General features: G+C 36.0%; 1 protein-coding gene across 1 annotated transcript in view; it reads left to right on the top strand.

Moving 5' to 3' along the window:
• The window catches only part of LOC141583002 (histone demethylase UTY-like), a 219,099-nt gene extending 204,695 nt beyond the window's left edge, over positions 1 to 14,404 (top strand). Inside the window, exons 28-30 of the mRNA XM_074392434.1 lie at positions 10,407 to 10,533; positions 12,834 to 13,019; positions 13,819 to 14,404. Coding sequence (XP_074248535.1) covers positions 10,407 to 10,533; positions 12,834 to 13,019; positions 13,819 to 13,845 — 340 coding nt within the window. The 3' untranslated portion in view covers positions 13,846 to 14,404. The remainder of the gene's footprint in view (positions 1 to 10,406; positions 10,534 to 12,833; positions 13,020 to 13,818) is intronic.
• The last annotated feature ends 2,458 nt before the right edge of the window (positions 14,405 to 16,862 follow it).

A 16,862-nucleotide genomic window follows, 5' to 3' on the forward strand; every position in this document is an offset into this window, starting at 1 on the left:
TCTAGTTTCATTCTGAGGCATATGGATATCCAGGTTTCCAAGTGCCATTTATTTGAAGAGACTGTTCCTTCTCCTGTGTATGTTGTTGGCATGTTTGTCAAAAATTAGTTCACAGTAGATACATAGATGTATTTCTTGGTTTTTTATTCTGCTCCATTGGTCTATGTGTCTGTTTTTATGCCTGTGCTATGTTGTGTTGTCTGAGCTGTGTGGTTTTGCTTACTGTAAAATTATTTGCTCACATAGACTGAGCAAATAATGTATCTGTTTTTATGCCTGTGCTATGGTGTTTTACAGTAAAAGCACATTATTTGTTCAATAATATAATTTGTAGTCTGGTAATGTGACTCTTCTGATACTGTTTTTGCTATGGACAGCTTTGGCTATTCTGGATATTTTGTCATTTCCTGTAACTGTTAGGAGTCATTTTTCTATTTCTATATAGAATGTCATTAATATTTTGATACAGATTATATCCACTGTATACACTGCTTTGGATAGTATGGACATTTTAACAATTTCATTTCTGTGTCCTCTTCAATTTCTTGTATCAAGGTTTTCTAGTTTTCATTGCACAAACGTTTTATTTATTTGGTTAAATTTATATTCCTAGGTATTTTATTCTTTTGGTAGGTATAATAGATTGAACTACATTCTTGATTTCTTCTTCAGATTGCTTGCTGTTGGTGTATAGAAATGCTACTGAAATTTGTATGTTTTGATTCTGTATTCTGTAAGGGTACTGAATTTATGACATCTGGGTTTTTTTGGTGGAATCTTTAGATATTTCAAAGTAAAAGATCTTTTTTTGTTTTTAATTGCATTTTAGGTTTTGGGGTACATGCAAAGAACATGCAAGATTGTTGCATAGGTACACACATAGCAGTGTGATTTCCTGCCTTCCTCCCTATCACCTATATCTGGCATTTCTCCCCATGCTCTCTCTCCCCAACTTCCCACCTGTCACTGTGCCTCCTCATATCCCCCTGACAGACCCCACTATGTGATGCTCCCCTCCCTGCGTCCATGTGTTCTCACTGTTGAACACTCACCTGTGAGTGAGAACATGTGGTGTTTGATTTTCTGTTCTTGTGTCAGTTTGCTGAGAATGATGGTTTCCAGGTTCATTCATATGCCTGCAAAGGACACAAACTCATTGTTTTTTACGGCTGTGTAATATTCTATGGTGTATATGTGCCAAATTTTCCCTGTCCAGTCTTTCATCCATGGACATCTGGCTTGGCTTCAGGTCTTTGCTATTGTAAACAGTGCTGCAATGAACATTCGTGTGCATGTGTCCCATCTATAGTAGAACGATTTGTAATCGTTTGGATATATACCCAGTAATGGGAATGCTGGGTCAAATGGAATTTCTATTTCAAGGTCCTTCAGGAATCACCACACTGTCTTCCACAATGGTTGAACTAATTTACACTCCCACCAACAATGTAAAAGTGTTCCTATTTCTCTGCATCCTCTCCAGCATCTGTTGTCTCCAGATTTTTTAATGATTGCCATTATAACTGGCATGAGATGGTATCTCAGTGTAGTTTTGATTTGCATTTCTCTAATGACCAGCAATGATGAGCATTTTTTCATATGTTTGTTGGCCTCATCTGTGTCTTCTTTTGTAAAGTGTCTGTTCATATCCTTCACCCACCTTTGAATTGGCTTGTTTTATCCTTGTAAATCTGTCTTAGTTCTTTCTAGATTCTGGATATCAGCCCTTGGTCAGATGGGTAGATTGCAAAATTTTTTTCCCATTTTGTTGGTTGCCGATTCACTCTTAATGACTGTTTCTTTTGTTGTGCAGAAGCTGTGGCATTTGATTAGGTCCCATTTATCTATTTGGCTTTTGTTGCCAATGCTTTTGGTGTTATGGTCATGACGTCCTTGCCTACGCCTATGTCCTGAATGGTTTTGCCTATATTTTCTTCTAGGGTTTTTATGGTGTTAGGTCTTATGTTTAAGTGTCACTTAGGGGTTCACTTTCTGCTTTCTGCACATGGCTAGCCAGTTTTCGTATCACCATTTATTAAACAGGGACTCCTTACCCTGTTTCTTGTTTTTGTCAGGTTTGTCAAAGATCAGATGGTTGCAGATATCTTGTGTTGCCTTCGAGGCTTCTGTTCTGTTCCATTGGTCTATATCTCTGTTTTGGTACCAGTACCATGCTGTTTTGATTACTGAAGCCTTATAGTATAGTTTGAAGTCTGGTAATGTGATGCCTCCCGCTTTGTTCTTTTTACTTAGAATTGCCTTGGGTATGTGGTCTCTCTTTTGGTTCCATATGAAGTTTAAGGTGTTTTTTTTTTTTTTTTTCCAGTTCTGTGAAGAAGGTCATTGGTAGCTTGATGAGGATAGTGTTGAATCTGTAAATCACTTTGGGCAGTATGGCCATTTTCCCGATACTGATTCTTCCTAACCATGAACATGGAATGTTTCTCCATGTATTTGTATCTTCTCTTATTTCATTGAGCAGTGGCTCGCAGTTCTCCTTGAAGAGGTCCTTTACATTCCATGTTAATTGTATTGCTAGGTATTTTATTCTCTTTGTAGCAATTGTGAATGGCAGTTCGTTCTTGATTTGGCTCTCTTTAAATATGTTATTGGTGTATAGGAATGCTTGTGATGTTGCACATTGATTTTGTATCCTGAGACTTTGCTGAAGTTGCTCATCAGTTTCAGATGTTGGACTGAGACAATGGGGTCTTCTAGATATACAATCATGTTGTCTCCAAATACAGACAATTTGACTTCCGCCTTTCCTATTTGAATACCCTTTATTTCCTGCCTTATTGCTGTGGCTAGAACTTCCATAACTGTATTGAATAGAAGGGGTGAGAGAAGGCATCCTTGTCTAGTGCCAGATTTCAAAGGGAATACTTCCAGTTTTTGCCCATTCAGTATGATACTGGCTGTGGGTTTGTCATAAATAGCTTTTATTATTTTGAGATACATTCTGTCAATACCTAGTTTATTGAGGGGTTTTAGCATAAAGGGCTGTTGAATTTTGTCAAAGGCCTTCTCTACATCAATTGAGATAATCATGTGGTTTTTGTCTGTGTTTCTATTTATGTGGTGAATTACATTTATAGACTTGTGTATGTTGAACCACCCTTGCATCCCTGGGATGAATCCTACTTGATCATGGCAGATAAGCTTTTTGATGTGCTGTTGCAGTCGGCTTGCCAGTATTTTATTGAGGATTTTTGTATCTATGTTCATCATGGATATTGGCCTGAGTTTTCTTTTCTGTCCAGACCTGCAGGACAACAACAGGAGCTGGAAGGGAGGGAGTGGGGATGGATGGGCAGGAGACACAAAGAATGGAGACAAGACAGGAGTCTGATCAAGTCTTGTTTATTGTTGCTAAGCTCACAGCTTAAATAGGTTCAGGCAGAGAGGCGGGGCAAAGGAAGCTTGCAGTTGGGAAATTCCAGCCTTTCTAAGTTTTAAAACTGAAGCTTACCAGCAGGAAACAGAAACTGAAACATTCAGGGGAGAAACAGAAACTGAAACATTACTGAAACTTATCAGCAGAGGCACGGTGGGAAACAAAGACTGAAACTTGTCAACAGGAAACATTAAACTGAAACTTATCAGCAGGAAATCAGGAACTGCAACTTAACTTGTGCAAACCACAACAGATCACAAAATGGCACAAAATGGGGGCTATTGCTGCCCACACTTTTCTTGTTGAGTCTCTGCCAGGTTTTGGTATCAGGATGCTGTTGGTCTCATAAAATGATTTGGGAAGGATTCCCTCTTTTTGGATTGTTTTGAATAGTTTCAGAAGGAATGGTACCAGCTCTTCTTTGTATGTCTGGTAGAATTCGGCTGTGAACCCATCTGGAACTGGGCTTTTTTTTGGGTGACTTAAATGCTGCCTCAACTTCAGATCTCGTTATTGGTCTATTCAGGGTTTTGACTTCTTCCCAGTTTAGGCTTGGGAGGAGGCAAGTGTCCAGGAATTTATCCATTTCTTCCAGGTTTACTGGTTTATGTCAATTGAGTTGTTTCGTAAAAATCTCTGATAATGTTTTCTATTTCTGTGGAGTCTGTGGTGATATCCCCTTTTTCAATTTTTATTGCATCTATTTGATTATTCTCTCTTCTCTTTTTTATTAATCTGGCTAGTGGTCTATTTTGTTGATCTTTTTCAAAATATCAGCTCCTGGATTTATTGATTTTTTGAAGGGTTGTTTGTGCCTCTATCTTTTTCACTTCTGCTCTGATCTTAGTTATTTCTTGTCTTCTGCTAGGTTTTGAGTTTTTTTGATCTTGCTCTTCTAGCTCTTTCAATTTTGATGATAGGATGTCAGATTTCGATCTCTCCTTCTCATATGGGCACTTATTGCTATATATTTTCCTCTAGAGACTGCTTTAAATGTGTCCCAGAGATTCTGGTATGTTGTCTTCGTTCTCGTTGGTTTCAAAGAACATCTTTATTTCTGCCTTCATTTCATTGTTTATCCAGTCAACATTCAAGAACCAGTTGTTCAGTTTCCCTAAAGCTATGTGGTTCTGAGTTAGTTTCTGCATTCTTAGTTCTAACTTGATTGCACTGTGGTCTGAGAGTGTGTTTGTTATGATCTGCATTCTTTTACATTTTCTGTGGAGTGATTTGCTTCCAATTACGTGGTCAATTTTAGAGTAGGTATGATGTGATGCTGTGAAGAATGTGTGGATTTGCAGTGGGGAGTTCTATAAATGTCTAATAGGTTTGCTTGGTCCAGGTCTGAGTTCAAGTCCTGGATATCCTTGTTAATTTTCTGTCTCATATTGATAGTGGGGTGTTTAAGTCTCCCACTATAATTATGTGGGAGTCTAAGTCTCTTTGTAAGTCATTAATAATTCACCTTATGTATCTGGATACTCCTGTATTGGGTGCATATATATTTAGGATCATTAGCTCCTCTTGTTGCATTGATCCTTTAACCATTATGTAATGTCCTTCTTTGTCTCTTTTGATCTTTGTTGCTTTAAAGTTTATTTTATCAGAGACGAGAATTGCAACTCCTGCATTTTTTTGTTCTCCATTTGCTTGGTAAGTCTTCCTCCATCCCTTTATATTGAGCCTTTGTGTATTCTTGCATGTGAGATGGGTTTCCTGGATACAGCATGCTGATGGGTTTTGGCTTTTTATCCAATTTGCCAGTCTGTGTCTTTTGATTGGGGCATTTAGCCCATTTATATTTAGGGTAAATATTGTTATATGTGAATTTGATCCTGCCATTTGATGCTAGCTGGCAGTTTTGCCTGTTAGTTGATACCGTTTCTTCATTGTGTTGATGCTTTTTTGTAATTTGGTATGTTTTTGGAGTGGCTCTTACTAATTGTTCCTTTCTACGTTTAGTGCCTCTTTCAGAAGCTCTTGCAAAGCAGGCCTGGTGGTGGTGAAATCTCTGAGTACTTGCTTGTTCGTAAAGGATTTTAATTTTCCTTCACTTATGAAGTTTAGTTTGGCTGGATATGAAATTCTGGGTTGAAAGTTCTTTTCTTTAAGGATGTTGAATATCAGCCCCCACTCTCTTCTGACTTGTAGGATTTTTGCTGAGAGATCTGCTGTGAGTCTGATGGGCTTCCCTTCGAGGGTAATCCAACCTTTCTCTCTGGCTGCCCTTAGCATTTTCTCCTTCATTTCAACCCTGGTGTATCTGATGAGTATGTGCCTTTGAGTTGCTCTTATTGAGGAGTATCTTTGTGGTGTGCTCTGTATTACCTGGAGTTGAATATTGTCCTATTTTGCTATGTTGGGAAAGTTTTCCTGAATAATGTCCTAAACAGTATTTTCCAGCTTGGATTATTGTGTCCATCACATTCAGGTACACCTGTCAAATCTAGATTAGGTCTTTTCACATGGTCTGCAGGGTCTTACATTTCTTGGAGGCTTCGTTCATTCCTTTTCATTCTTTTTTCTGTAATATTACCTTCTCATTTTATTTCACTGAGTTGATCTTCGACCTCTGATATCCTTTCTTCTGCTTGGTCAATTCATCTGTTGAAACTTGTGCATGGTTCATAAAGTTCTCGTGTTGTGTTTTTCAGCTCCAGCAATTCACTTATATTCCTCTCTAAGTTGTTTATTCTTATTAGGTTTTTATTAAATCATTTTTCAAGGTTCTTAGTTTATTTTCATTGGGTTAGAACATGTTCTTTTACATGTTTCTCAAAGACGTTTTTTATTACCCAGCTAGTGTAACCTGATTCTGTCAATTCATCACACTCATTCTTCATCCACTCTTGTTCCCTTGCTGTCGAGGAGTTGTGATCCCTTGGAGGAGAAGAGGTTTCTGGTTTTGGGTGTTTTCATCCTCTTTGTGCTGGTTTCTTCCATCTTTGTGGATTTATTCACTTGCCGTCATTGTAGTTGCTGACTTTCAGATTGAGTCTCTGAGTGGACATCCAGTTTTTGATGATGAAGTTATTTCCTTCTGTTTCTTAGTTTTTCTTCTAACAGTCTGGCCCTTCTGCTGTAGGCCTGCTGAGGTCCACTCCAGGCCCTGCTTGTCTGGGATTAGCTGCAGCAGCTGCAAAACAGTAAGGGTCGCTGCCAGTTATCTTTATCCCAGAAGGATACCTGCCAAATGTCAGTCTGAGCTTTCCTTTATGAGGTGACTGGGTATTCAGTGGTCAGGGAACTGAGGAGACAGTCTGTCCTTTATCAGAGCTCAAATGCTGAGCTGTGAGCTCTGTTATTCATTCAGAATTGCTAGGCAGGTTTGTTTAAGGCTGCTGCCGCACAACTCATAAACCCACTTTTTTTTTCCCCCAGGTGCTCTGTCCTGGGGAGGTAGGGCTTAATTTATGAGTTTCTGTTGTGCTATCTTTTTTCAGGGCTGCCCTGCCCCGTGAGGAGGCAGTCTAGTCACTGTCTGCCTGCAGAGACTTTGCTGCACTGCTGTGGGCTCAGCCCAGCTGCAGTGCGAACTTCCCTGCAGTCCTGTTTATACAGGGGTAGTTAGAACTGTCTCAGCAATGACAGTCCACCTCTGTAATGGCCGGCTACCTCAGCAGTGGTGGACGCCCCTCCCCCACAAAGCTGAACCATCTCAGGTTGTGGTGTGCTTGCTGTGAAACTCTCAATCCAGAGCTTTTCCTATTGCTGTTTTTTTGTGAAGGTGGAACCAGCAGAGCCTAATCATCTGGCTCTCTGCCTCAGAGCTCCCCCTCCTCTTTTTTTTAGTTAAATATTTGACTCTGTCTCCCAGGTGTTCCCATCACCTACTGAAAAGGTGCCCTATCTGTGTGATTTCCCGTTCAGTGACCCACTGCCTCGGCTGAAACAGCCACACAGATTAATGTCATTTTTTTGCCCGGCACTCTCCTGGCCTGGCTCCCTGTTTCAGTCACCTTTTTTATCAGTTGAATTGGTGAAGCTCTCCCAGGAACTCCAATCACCAGCGAAAACGGTGCTCAGGCCCGTTTATTTTTTATGGAGAACTGCCTCACTGGGGCACTGGAAAAATAGCCATGCAGGCCAAAACAGCCCTGCTGGCGACCGGTGGGGCTCCTACACCTGGGAATCTCCTGGTCTGTGGGCAATAAAAATCCATCTGCAAATGCGTTGTCCAATCACCCACCGCACTTTCACTGGGAGCTGCAATCCTGAGCTGCTCCTAATTGGCCGTCTTGGACCCAGCTATTAGTTTTTAAGATTTCATTGTTGGGGCATATAATTCTCTGTCATCATTCCAGAGAGTCTGCTTCTGGAATGGCTGTTGTAATATGTAACAACAATATTACTAATTTTGTCATATTAATATTCAACTGTTTCTATAGTGTCTATAGAAACACTATTTATGCTTAGTGTTTACTTCTACCAATGAAGATCTGTTTTTTCATAGTGTTTTGCCGCTTTTTTATATAAAATTTTAAAGCTACCTGTGCAGCAATGCATTAAAAACCATGGTGTTACAAAATAATAAGAATTATTTGAAATGAAAGTTTATCTATTGAAGAACAAATAGAATCATACTGAGTGCACAACTAACCTTCATTATAGACAGGAACAGTGCCTCATGCCTGTAATGTCAGCACTTTGGGAGGCTGAGGCATGCAGATGACCTGAGGTCAGGAGTTTGAGCCCATCCTGGCCAAGGTGGTGAATCCTCATTTCTACTAAAAATACAGACATTAACTGGGCATAATGGCAGGCACCTGTAATCTCAGCTATTTGGGAGGCTGAGGCAGGAGAATTACTTGAACCTGGGAGGCAGAGGTTACAGTGAGCCAAGATCACGCCATTGCACTCCAGCCTGGGAGCAAAACTCCATTTTAAAACAAAAAACAAAGAACTAACCCTCATTGTTTGGGAGAACATAATGTTTTGTTTTACACACAAAGATCTTACCTTCATGAAAAACAAAGGAAGGCACAGGAGTGGTGGGGCGAATGGCTACAAAAATTTACTGACAAGTGAGAAGGAAAGAGTATTGAAGACATAGAGGAATTTTTAAATTACTTACCATTTGGTAAGTCCCTAATCCCTAACGAAATAGCCTTATAACATCATGCAAACTTTCCCTTTTTGATCCCCACATTTCTCACTTAGTAAAATGATTGTGGATTCTACTTAAACTGAGGTGTTATGAGACTTGGGTGGCATATTAATGTAAAGTACCAATTCCATGTCTTGTGTTTGGTACTAAGACTTCATGATTGCTACCTCTTTGTAGCACTTTATTTTCTCACTAGGAATATGGCTGAATTTACAAAAATGTATATTCATAAAATTTGTGGCAGTGTTTTTCTGTGAAATGGCATGTTTTGAAGAACTATTTTAAAAACTTATACAGTAATATCCCCATACCCAGAAGTGAAATCATGTAGGAGAGGGATGGAAGGAAGTCATCAGTAGATGCTGCAGATTCAGCGTGGTTTATATTCTTGCTTTTTGACATGAAGTTAATTTTTTACTTATTTTCTCCCCTGGCACCTCTTTTAAACACACACACTCACCATAAGGCTTTCCTGGCCAAATTCAAATATAGACAGAGATATGGCTTTGTTTCTAAATAGGCAGAATTGCTAAAGGCAAACTGCAACTTATATATTTTATGTAGTACTTAATGAATTTGTCATACCACTTTAGGCTTATATTGCTTATTGTATTATTTTTTAAGTAACTTAACACATTTTGTCTATACCATCCTCAATGATTTTGCCCCAGGGTTACATAGAGGAATTCTGACTTAAAAAGAAAAGAAACAAAACATAATAGTTTAACCTAGCATGTTAACCTAACAAATGTCAAGAAAATATATATTAAGGAAATTAAATCTGCCATTAATGGATATTGTAAAATTTACTCAGTTGTTAATCCCACAGCAGTTTATAAAACCAAACAAAGCCTTCTCTCATGATTGTTATACTCATGGGAAAGAAAGATGATAAACAGATGAGGAAAATAATTCTAGATACTATGATCATTTTCCTTCCAAATAGTTGCCATGTAATCCATATAATTGTAATTTCAAGTCAATATCTGTAGTTTTGGAAATCCCAAATTTCCCAGTAATAGAATAACAAGCTCCAAATTCCCTTAAACTCTTCTGATTCCAGGAGATTTTATGTTTATAAATGGTGTTAACAGCATTTTTGTTAAACCCATTTCATGCTTTTTAAGGTAAGTTTAGAATTAAAGTGTGCCTTAGAATAGCATCTAGTCCACCTCTGCTTTCAGACACTTAGATTCACAGAAACTTTAGCAGACAGTTTTGAGCAGTGACAGCAAATTACAAGAAAATCAGCACTATTTGTACGTACGTACAATATATTGTTATCCTCCCAAGTATGTGCAGGAAAGGTATAAAATATGGGAAAAGTCAGTGTGAGTAATAATAGATTCTGCTATACCACTTCCAAATTAAAAGTCAGCAAGTAATACTCTTTTTTTTTCCCTACTTTATTATATTGTAACTAACTATGTATCTTATACTATCTCCATAGATAACTGTCTGCTGTGGTGTCAAAATTTTAAAATCTGTTCTACAAATACACTGCTTGTGAGTGTATAGGCAGCCTTCCTCCCTTTCTGTAATGATAAGAATTCCAACCTGTAATTCAGAACTTTTATTTCAAAGGTGAAGAAATTGACTCTTATAAAAGTTACCTCATTTGCCCAAATTAGAGCCCAGATAAAGAATATGCCTTAAAATAGGAGCAAGTTTGTGGTACATTAACATCATTGCATTTTTATAGTCAAATGTAAGTTATTCTCACCTTTAAATGTTTTAATTATGTCATTGTCCATCATGCAATATTTTAAAATTTGAGGAAAATAAAAAGTACTATGTGAATAGACTTTAGAACCCAGATTCTCAAAATTATTTCTAAATGGTGTGTCTTTTTTGTAAAAATATGCAGTATTGAGTTACTGTTACAGTTTTTTTCCACAATAGGTATTGTCTTTTGAAAATTCTGAAGCAATGTCAGACATTGAGAGAAGCTCTTGTTGCAGCAGGAAAAGAGGTTATATGGCATGGGCGGACAAATGATGAACCAGCTCATTACTGTACCATTTGTGAGGTACGTAACTGTTTTTACTGATACTTGTTTTGTTTTGGATTCTCTAGGTTTTGATTTGTTGTTAATGATTAATTACAAATTTACCTATACTTCTATGTAATGTGTTATATTGAAATTGACTACTATTAATATTAGGCTAAGTTCTCAACTGATAAAATACATAAATATTTTATATATCTGATATATTTTATCAGTTCTCATCTGATAAAATGTATCAGATGAGAACTTAGCCTAATAGTAATATTAGTAGTCAGTTTCAGTAAAAAGCATTACGTAGAAGTGTGATATATTAAAAGCATCTTCTACTGACACTTGAGTAGGAGATAAGGATTAAGAATAAACTTAATCCTTATCCAAGTGATAATCGTCCCAAATTTTAAACTAGGAACAGACTGCTAAAAGTTTACAGATGCCAGAATATCTGTGAATACAAACAGGATTTAATTCAGTATTCAAGCAGATCAGGATGAAGTCCTGTCTAGTTAATTTCGTAATACGTCGGTGGGTTTTCTCTTGTGACTAAGGCTTACAAGATGTGCAGAAATAAACATATGTTGCTTACTGTGGCGAAGCTGACATTCTACTTCCAGAAACAAACTGTGAACAAATTGTAATGCATTGTAATGTATATCTATCTAACTGATGAATAAGGTTGGATACATATACAAACTATTACAGAAACAGTGAGGAAAATGATTTTTCTGCTGTTTTTCTCTTTTTAAAGCATGCAAACATAACATTTGAGTTCTTGAATAATATGTCTGATTGCAGCAGACAAAAATAGCAATAACTGGAAATTTATGGAAAATCATTAGCTTTATGAACATTGTATGGGTTGGGACAGGAGTAGTATATTAAATAGAGGGAGATTAGTTCAATGTGGCTGGAAATTAGATGGCAAATTCTTAAAGTCCATCAGAGTAAGCATATTGATTCATTGGAGGGAATTGATAGATATTCTGACATGAATGAAGCTTTTAAGAGTTTCTGAGCAGAGGATGACATTATGTGTTTTGGAAGGAAAGATGGTTGATAATTGAATACAGTGGAACTAGAAAGCAAATCAGTCTGTGTGGACACTATTACAATGGTCTTCGGAGGTGTTAATGAAAGGCCTAGACTAGAACATACCCTTAAGAATGTTAAAGAAAGGGAGATGTTGAAAGGTGTTTAAAAGTCACAAATTACCAGCACAGATGATCAAATGTGGGAATTATGACAAGAAGAAGAACCCTAAATTTGCAGTTCAGGTTGCTAGAGTACGGTTAACACCTGTTGCTAGTAATAGAGTGTTTCATGAACTCTGAAATGTTTACAAGTGTTTAAAGATGACTTAAAGTAATGAGGATTTAGTTTTATGTTTTCTTTTTTAACTGAGGAAATCAAGCAGAAGTCTGAGGAAGCTTGACTGAGAAAGTAAAAGTTCAGTCTAAACATTTTAATTTATAAATCTAAGATAAATTACTAAATTCATTGGCAGCTTTTAAATTGTATAAACTCACGAAAGTATATTGTTTTGGGCTCAAGTAGATTCTAGTTAGGTGTTTTACTTCAGGAAAATGAATGTTATCTCTCTAGAATTTCAAAACAACCATTGTATTCCTCAATACTATCTATTATTGTTGCTGAGCTTTTGCAACTCGTGAGTCTTTGTCTATAAGATGTACATTTTTTCTCCTGTTATACTAGTGTTAATGACTTTTGTACTCATTTTTTTAAATATGAGGATTAAAAGAACCCTTTTGTTATTCACTTATCAGTTTTGTTATCTTGAAAAAAATCAGATTATGGGCATATTCCAAGGTTTTTTTTTTTAATTATAGTTTTAGTTTTAGTGAAAACTAAGCAAAACGATGTGCTCTAGACATACAAAAGAATGAAATGTAGTATTTGTGGAGCTCAGTCACGGGGGGAACACGAACCTTCTGACACACAACATGTTCTATGAATAGTCGCACAGAAAAGTGAAACACAAATGACAGTGACTTTTATCTAGTGGTACACTGGTATTTTGGGTAAAATAAAATTATACTGATGTTCATCAAACCTTGAATGGAGCTTTAGTGACAATCTCTGAACACACAACGTTATTCTTTTCCCCGGATGTGCTGCAAAAGAAGCCTTGGTGTCTCAAACTCACAACCATGGTCTTGTTTTGTTTTGTTTTTAACTACTTGGATTTAACCAAAAGTCATCATCCAGTTCCATGTGAAGAAAATTTCCCGTGGTTACAGTGCTAAAGTAAATTCAGATATCACTGTCCAGGACTATTTATTTATTTACTTATTTATTAAATATAGGTGGAGGTTTTCAATCTACTTTTTGTCACTAATGAAAGCAATACTCAAAAAACCTACAAAGTACATTGCCAAGATTGTGCACGAAAAACAAGCAGAAGTTTGGAAAATTTTGTGGTGCTAGAACAGTACAAAATGGAGGACCTAATCCAAGTCTATGATCAATTTAAACTAGGAAGTGATCAATACGTGAGTACACTTAACCGGGGTTTAAAACAACGATCTTTCACTTTTCTAACTGATAAATACGTGTTAAGAAGATACTTAACTTTTCCACAGGTGCAATACATACTGCATAATGAAAAATATCAGTAGCCTTCCTCATATTTGATGTTAATTTTTCTATGTGAAACTGATGTTTATTACCTTTCTTGCTTACTGATAACACCCCCAAAGAAGGTACAGTAACTGCATTGTAAATCTGCATGTTTTTAGAATATTTTCATAGTTGTGTGCCACTTTACATAACGCATAAAACCCTTGTATGTGTAGGTTACTTCATGCGTCTGTAGTAATTATCCGAAAGATGTGCGGGGCACTTTCATACACTCTGTGGTTCTAAAGATTCCTACAAGTGTTAACTTGAAAGGCTAACACTTTTAGTGGAGCTTGACTAGATGATACGATATATAAGACTCGTGACAAATGTGTTACATGTCATCTAGCTGTGGCATTTCCATAAGCCAATAGCCAGTGAAATTTTAATTAACTTTTAAAATTATTTTTCCACACAACTTTTAGCAGTCTGAAAAATTGGTTAATTTCTACCGGTATTCCAAATATTATTGACTAAATGATGAAAAATGGAAGTAATAGTACAGCAGTCTCAGATAACTAATTCTAATGGAGAAAGGAAGCACCTCAGAAAACTTCAGCTTTCGTGTTTCTTGTGAACCCACTTCATAAAAAGGCTGTCTTTTATAGTCATGAGCCAGTGAGTACTGTTCAGGATTTATATAACACAATCTTAACTTATTTTTATTTCTAGGCTCTTTCATTATCATCCTCATCTTGATGTCGTTCCATGACTATTACATGAGATCATTTCTGCTCTTCAGAAATTCAAAATTTCTGCACCACTGCTTTTGTAGCTGTTTCATAAAACTGTTAACTAAAAGCTGTGTCTGTGCAACCTTTCAAGAATAATGTGTCAAGCAACTGGACACAGAGAGTACTGCCTCTACTTCGGGACTTACCTGCTGATCCAGCTGTACTTAGAAAAATCATATTAAGCATGTTTTGTGTATACGTGACAACACTGTCAAAGTGACACAGAACAGACTGGAAGATAGCCTTTTTTATGTTTCTCTATTTCTGGGCTGATGAATTAATTTTCATTGGTATTATAACTCTACAGAATTTTCCTTGGTTAAAAACATATTCCTAGCTGGTCATTTCTTCGTTAAGATAGCAAATCTAAATCTCTTCTCGATCAGCTTTTTAAAAACCATCTGAACTGTTAGGAAGCTTTTTACTGCTTTATGTTTTTGTGTGTCTTGAGGACATGATGATTACATTTGTGGTTCCAAAATAATTTTTTAAAAATATTACTAAGCCACATACAAAGATAATGGATTGCATATAGACAAATAAACTTCAGATTTGTGATTTTGTTTCTAATCTTGATACATATTTACACTATTTATAAATACGTATTTATTGCTTGAAAATATTTGTGAATGGAATATTGTTTTTTCCAGACTTAACTGCCATTAAATGCTAAGGAGTTCTGTACTTTTAGGCACTACTCCTATTACATTTTCTATGTGTAAATAAAACTGCCTAGTATTATACAGAAGTTTCTATTAAAATTGTTAAATGGTGAGAGGGTTTTTCAATGTTTGAGTTTAAAAAGGACTTCCTGTAAAAATTCATTTTGTTTATTTTCAAATCTAACAATAATATGTATTTTTTATATATGTGTGTGTAAGTTAACACACATGTATAATGTATACAGAAACCTCAATATAACTGTATAGATTTTAAAACTTTTATTTTTTACATCTATGATAGTTTTTGAGGTGCCTATTATAAAGTACTACTCACAGAAGTATGCAGTTTTTAAAGTAAATGTTTTTTCATTTGATTTATTAAGTTACAGTCACCACAATGATAGTCCATGAATAATTGCTGGAAAAATGTATTTTATAATAGTAAAAACCAAATAGTGACATAAAGATTTGAAAGGGAACATTATATAGATTTGATAAATCGTGTTTATAATTAAACATTTCTTATTGGAAAGAGATTCAGAATAATAATCTCTGTTTTGGAAAACAATATGTTCACTGACTTATTTTTTTAACACTGGATGACTTTGAAATGATATACTGTCCTGCTTGTAAAACAACATGGTTTGGGGTGAATGGAAGGAAAGCATCACAAAGTCTAAATCACTAGTAAATTATAGTAAGTTTATTAAAATTTTTATTTCCTATGAACAACTTGCTAATTTAATATTCCCTCATTTTATACTAATCTTGTATATTCTATCTCTATTTTCTGAAGCATTTTTATTTTTTCATGCTCTTTTTTTGTACCACCTTTCCAGAGAGGTTTAGTGAAGAATCATGGAATGCTTTAAGGAAAAATGTGAATTTATAATTTTATCTGGTGAAATGTCTTGGTCATTGCATTAATGAACTAGTTCTTCAGACAACTTTGGAATATTTTGGTTTCCTAGAAGTAGTTGTTAAAAAACTCAAGAAGATATTTTACTAAATTATGTAATAATTTTTTGAGCATCGAAATCCATTAGCAGTAATCATTACACATCTGTTTCCGAAAAAAAATAATTATAATTTGTAATTAAGGAAGAAAAATGCATATTTTAAATGCTGGTATTTTTATAATTATCTTGTAAATTGTATTATTCAGAAATCACAGAGATTAAAATTAAGACTTTTTTTTTCTCCTCCCTCAAACAAAAACTACAAATCAACCACAAGGAAACGAATAATATGGAGTACCAGAACTATACCTGAACTATTCTTAACCAACTGTTTTGTATTGCTAATATATCTTATGTCTTAGCTCCTTTTAAGATGATTTATGGCCAAGATTAGAGTATGTTAAATTTACAGAATTTACCTATTCACAAAAATGACTTTACCTGTTTATCCTTTACATGTTTTCTTTTCTTTTCTTTCTTTTCTTTTCTTTTCTTTTCTTTTCTTTTCTTTTCTTTTCTTTTCTTTTCTTTTCTTTTCTTTTTTCTTTTCTTTTCTTTTCCTTTCTTTTCTTTTCTTTTTTCTTTTCTTTCTCTCTCTTTCTCTTTTCTTTCCTCTTTCTCTTTCTCTTTCTCTTTCTCTTTCTCTCTCTCTCTTTCTCTTTCTCTTTCTCTTTCTCTTTCTCTTTTTCTTCTTTTTCTTTTTCTTTTTCTTTCTTTTTTTTTGGCTCCCTTGGATGGAAACTCCTTCTGTTACCTTGACTGGAATGGGGTGGTGCAATATCAGCTCACTGTAACCTCCACCTCCTGGGTTCAAGTGATTCTCCTGCCTCAACCTCCCGAGTTGGGATTACAGGCACCCACCATTATGCCAGGCTAATTTTTTTGTATTTTTAGTCGAGACGGGGTTTCACCCTGCTAGCCAGAATGATGTCAAACTCCTGACCACGTGATCCACCCACCACAGCCTCTGAGACTGCTGAGATTACAGGTATGAGCCACTCTGGCCAGTCCTTTCACATGTTTTCTGATGCATGCTTGGATTGCCCATTGAGAGGAACACTTTTCAGAAGTTTCCACTCTTTTAAATGGGCACAGAACCAAAATTGAAAATCAAATATATCACTGGTTAGGTGTTTGTCTAGATAAATGAAGCGCAGTGTCTACTTTGATCATTTTTCATACTTTGTAAGTTGCATTTTGGGGATCTTCTAAGAAATAGATTATTTGTAAGTTGCGTTTTGGGGATCTTCTAAGAAATAGATTATTTTCTGTTGTCCTTTGTACTGCTAGTGATGTGAAGCTGCTCAGGTAGACCGTACCCACATGCCTTTCAGTTAAAGAAATTTTTATCATAGTACACA

This window comes from Saimiri boliviensis, chromosome Y (genome assembly GCF_048565385.1).
Source record: "Saimiri boliviensis isolate mSaiBol1 chromosome Y, mSaiBol1.pri, whole genome shotgun sequence".
Lineage (NCBI taxonomy): Eukaryota > Metazoa > Chordata > Mammalia > Primates > Cebidae > Saimiri > Saimiri boliviensis.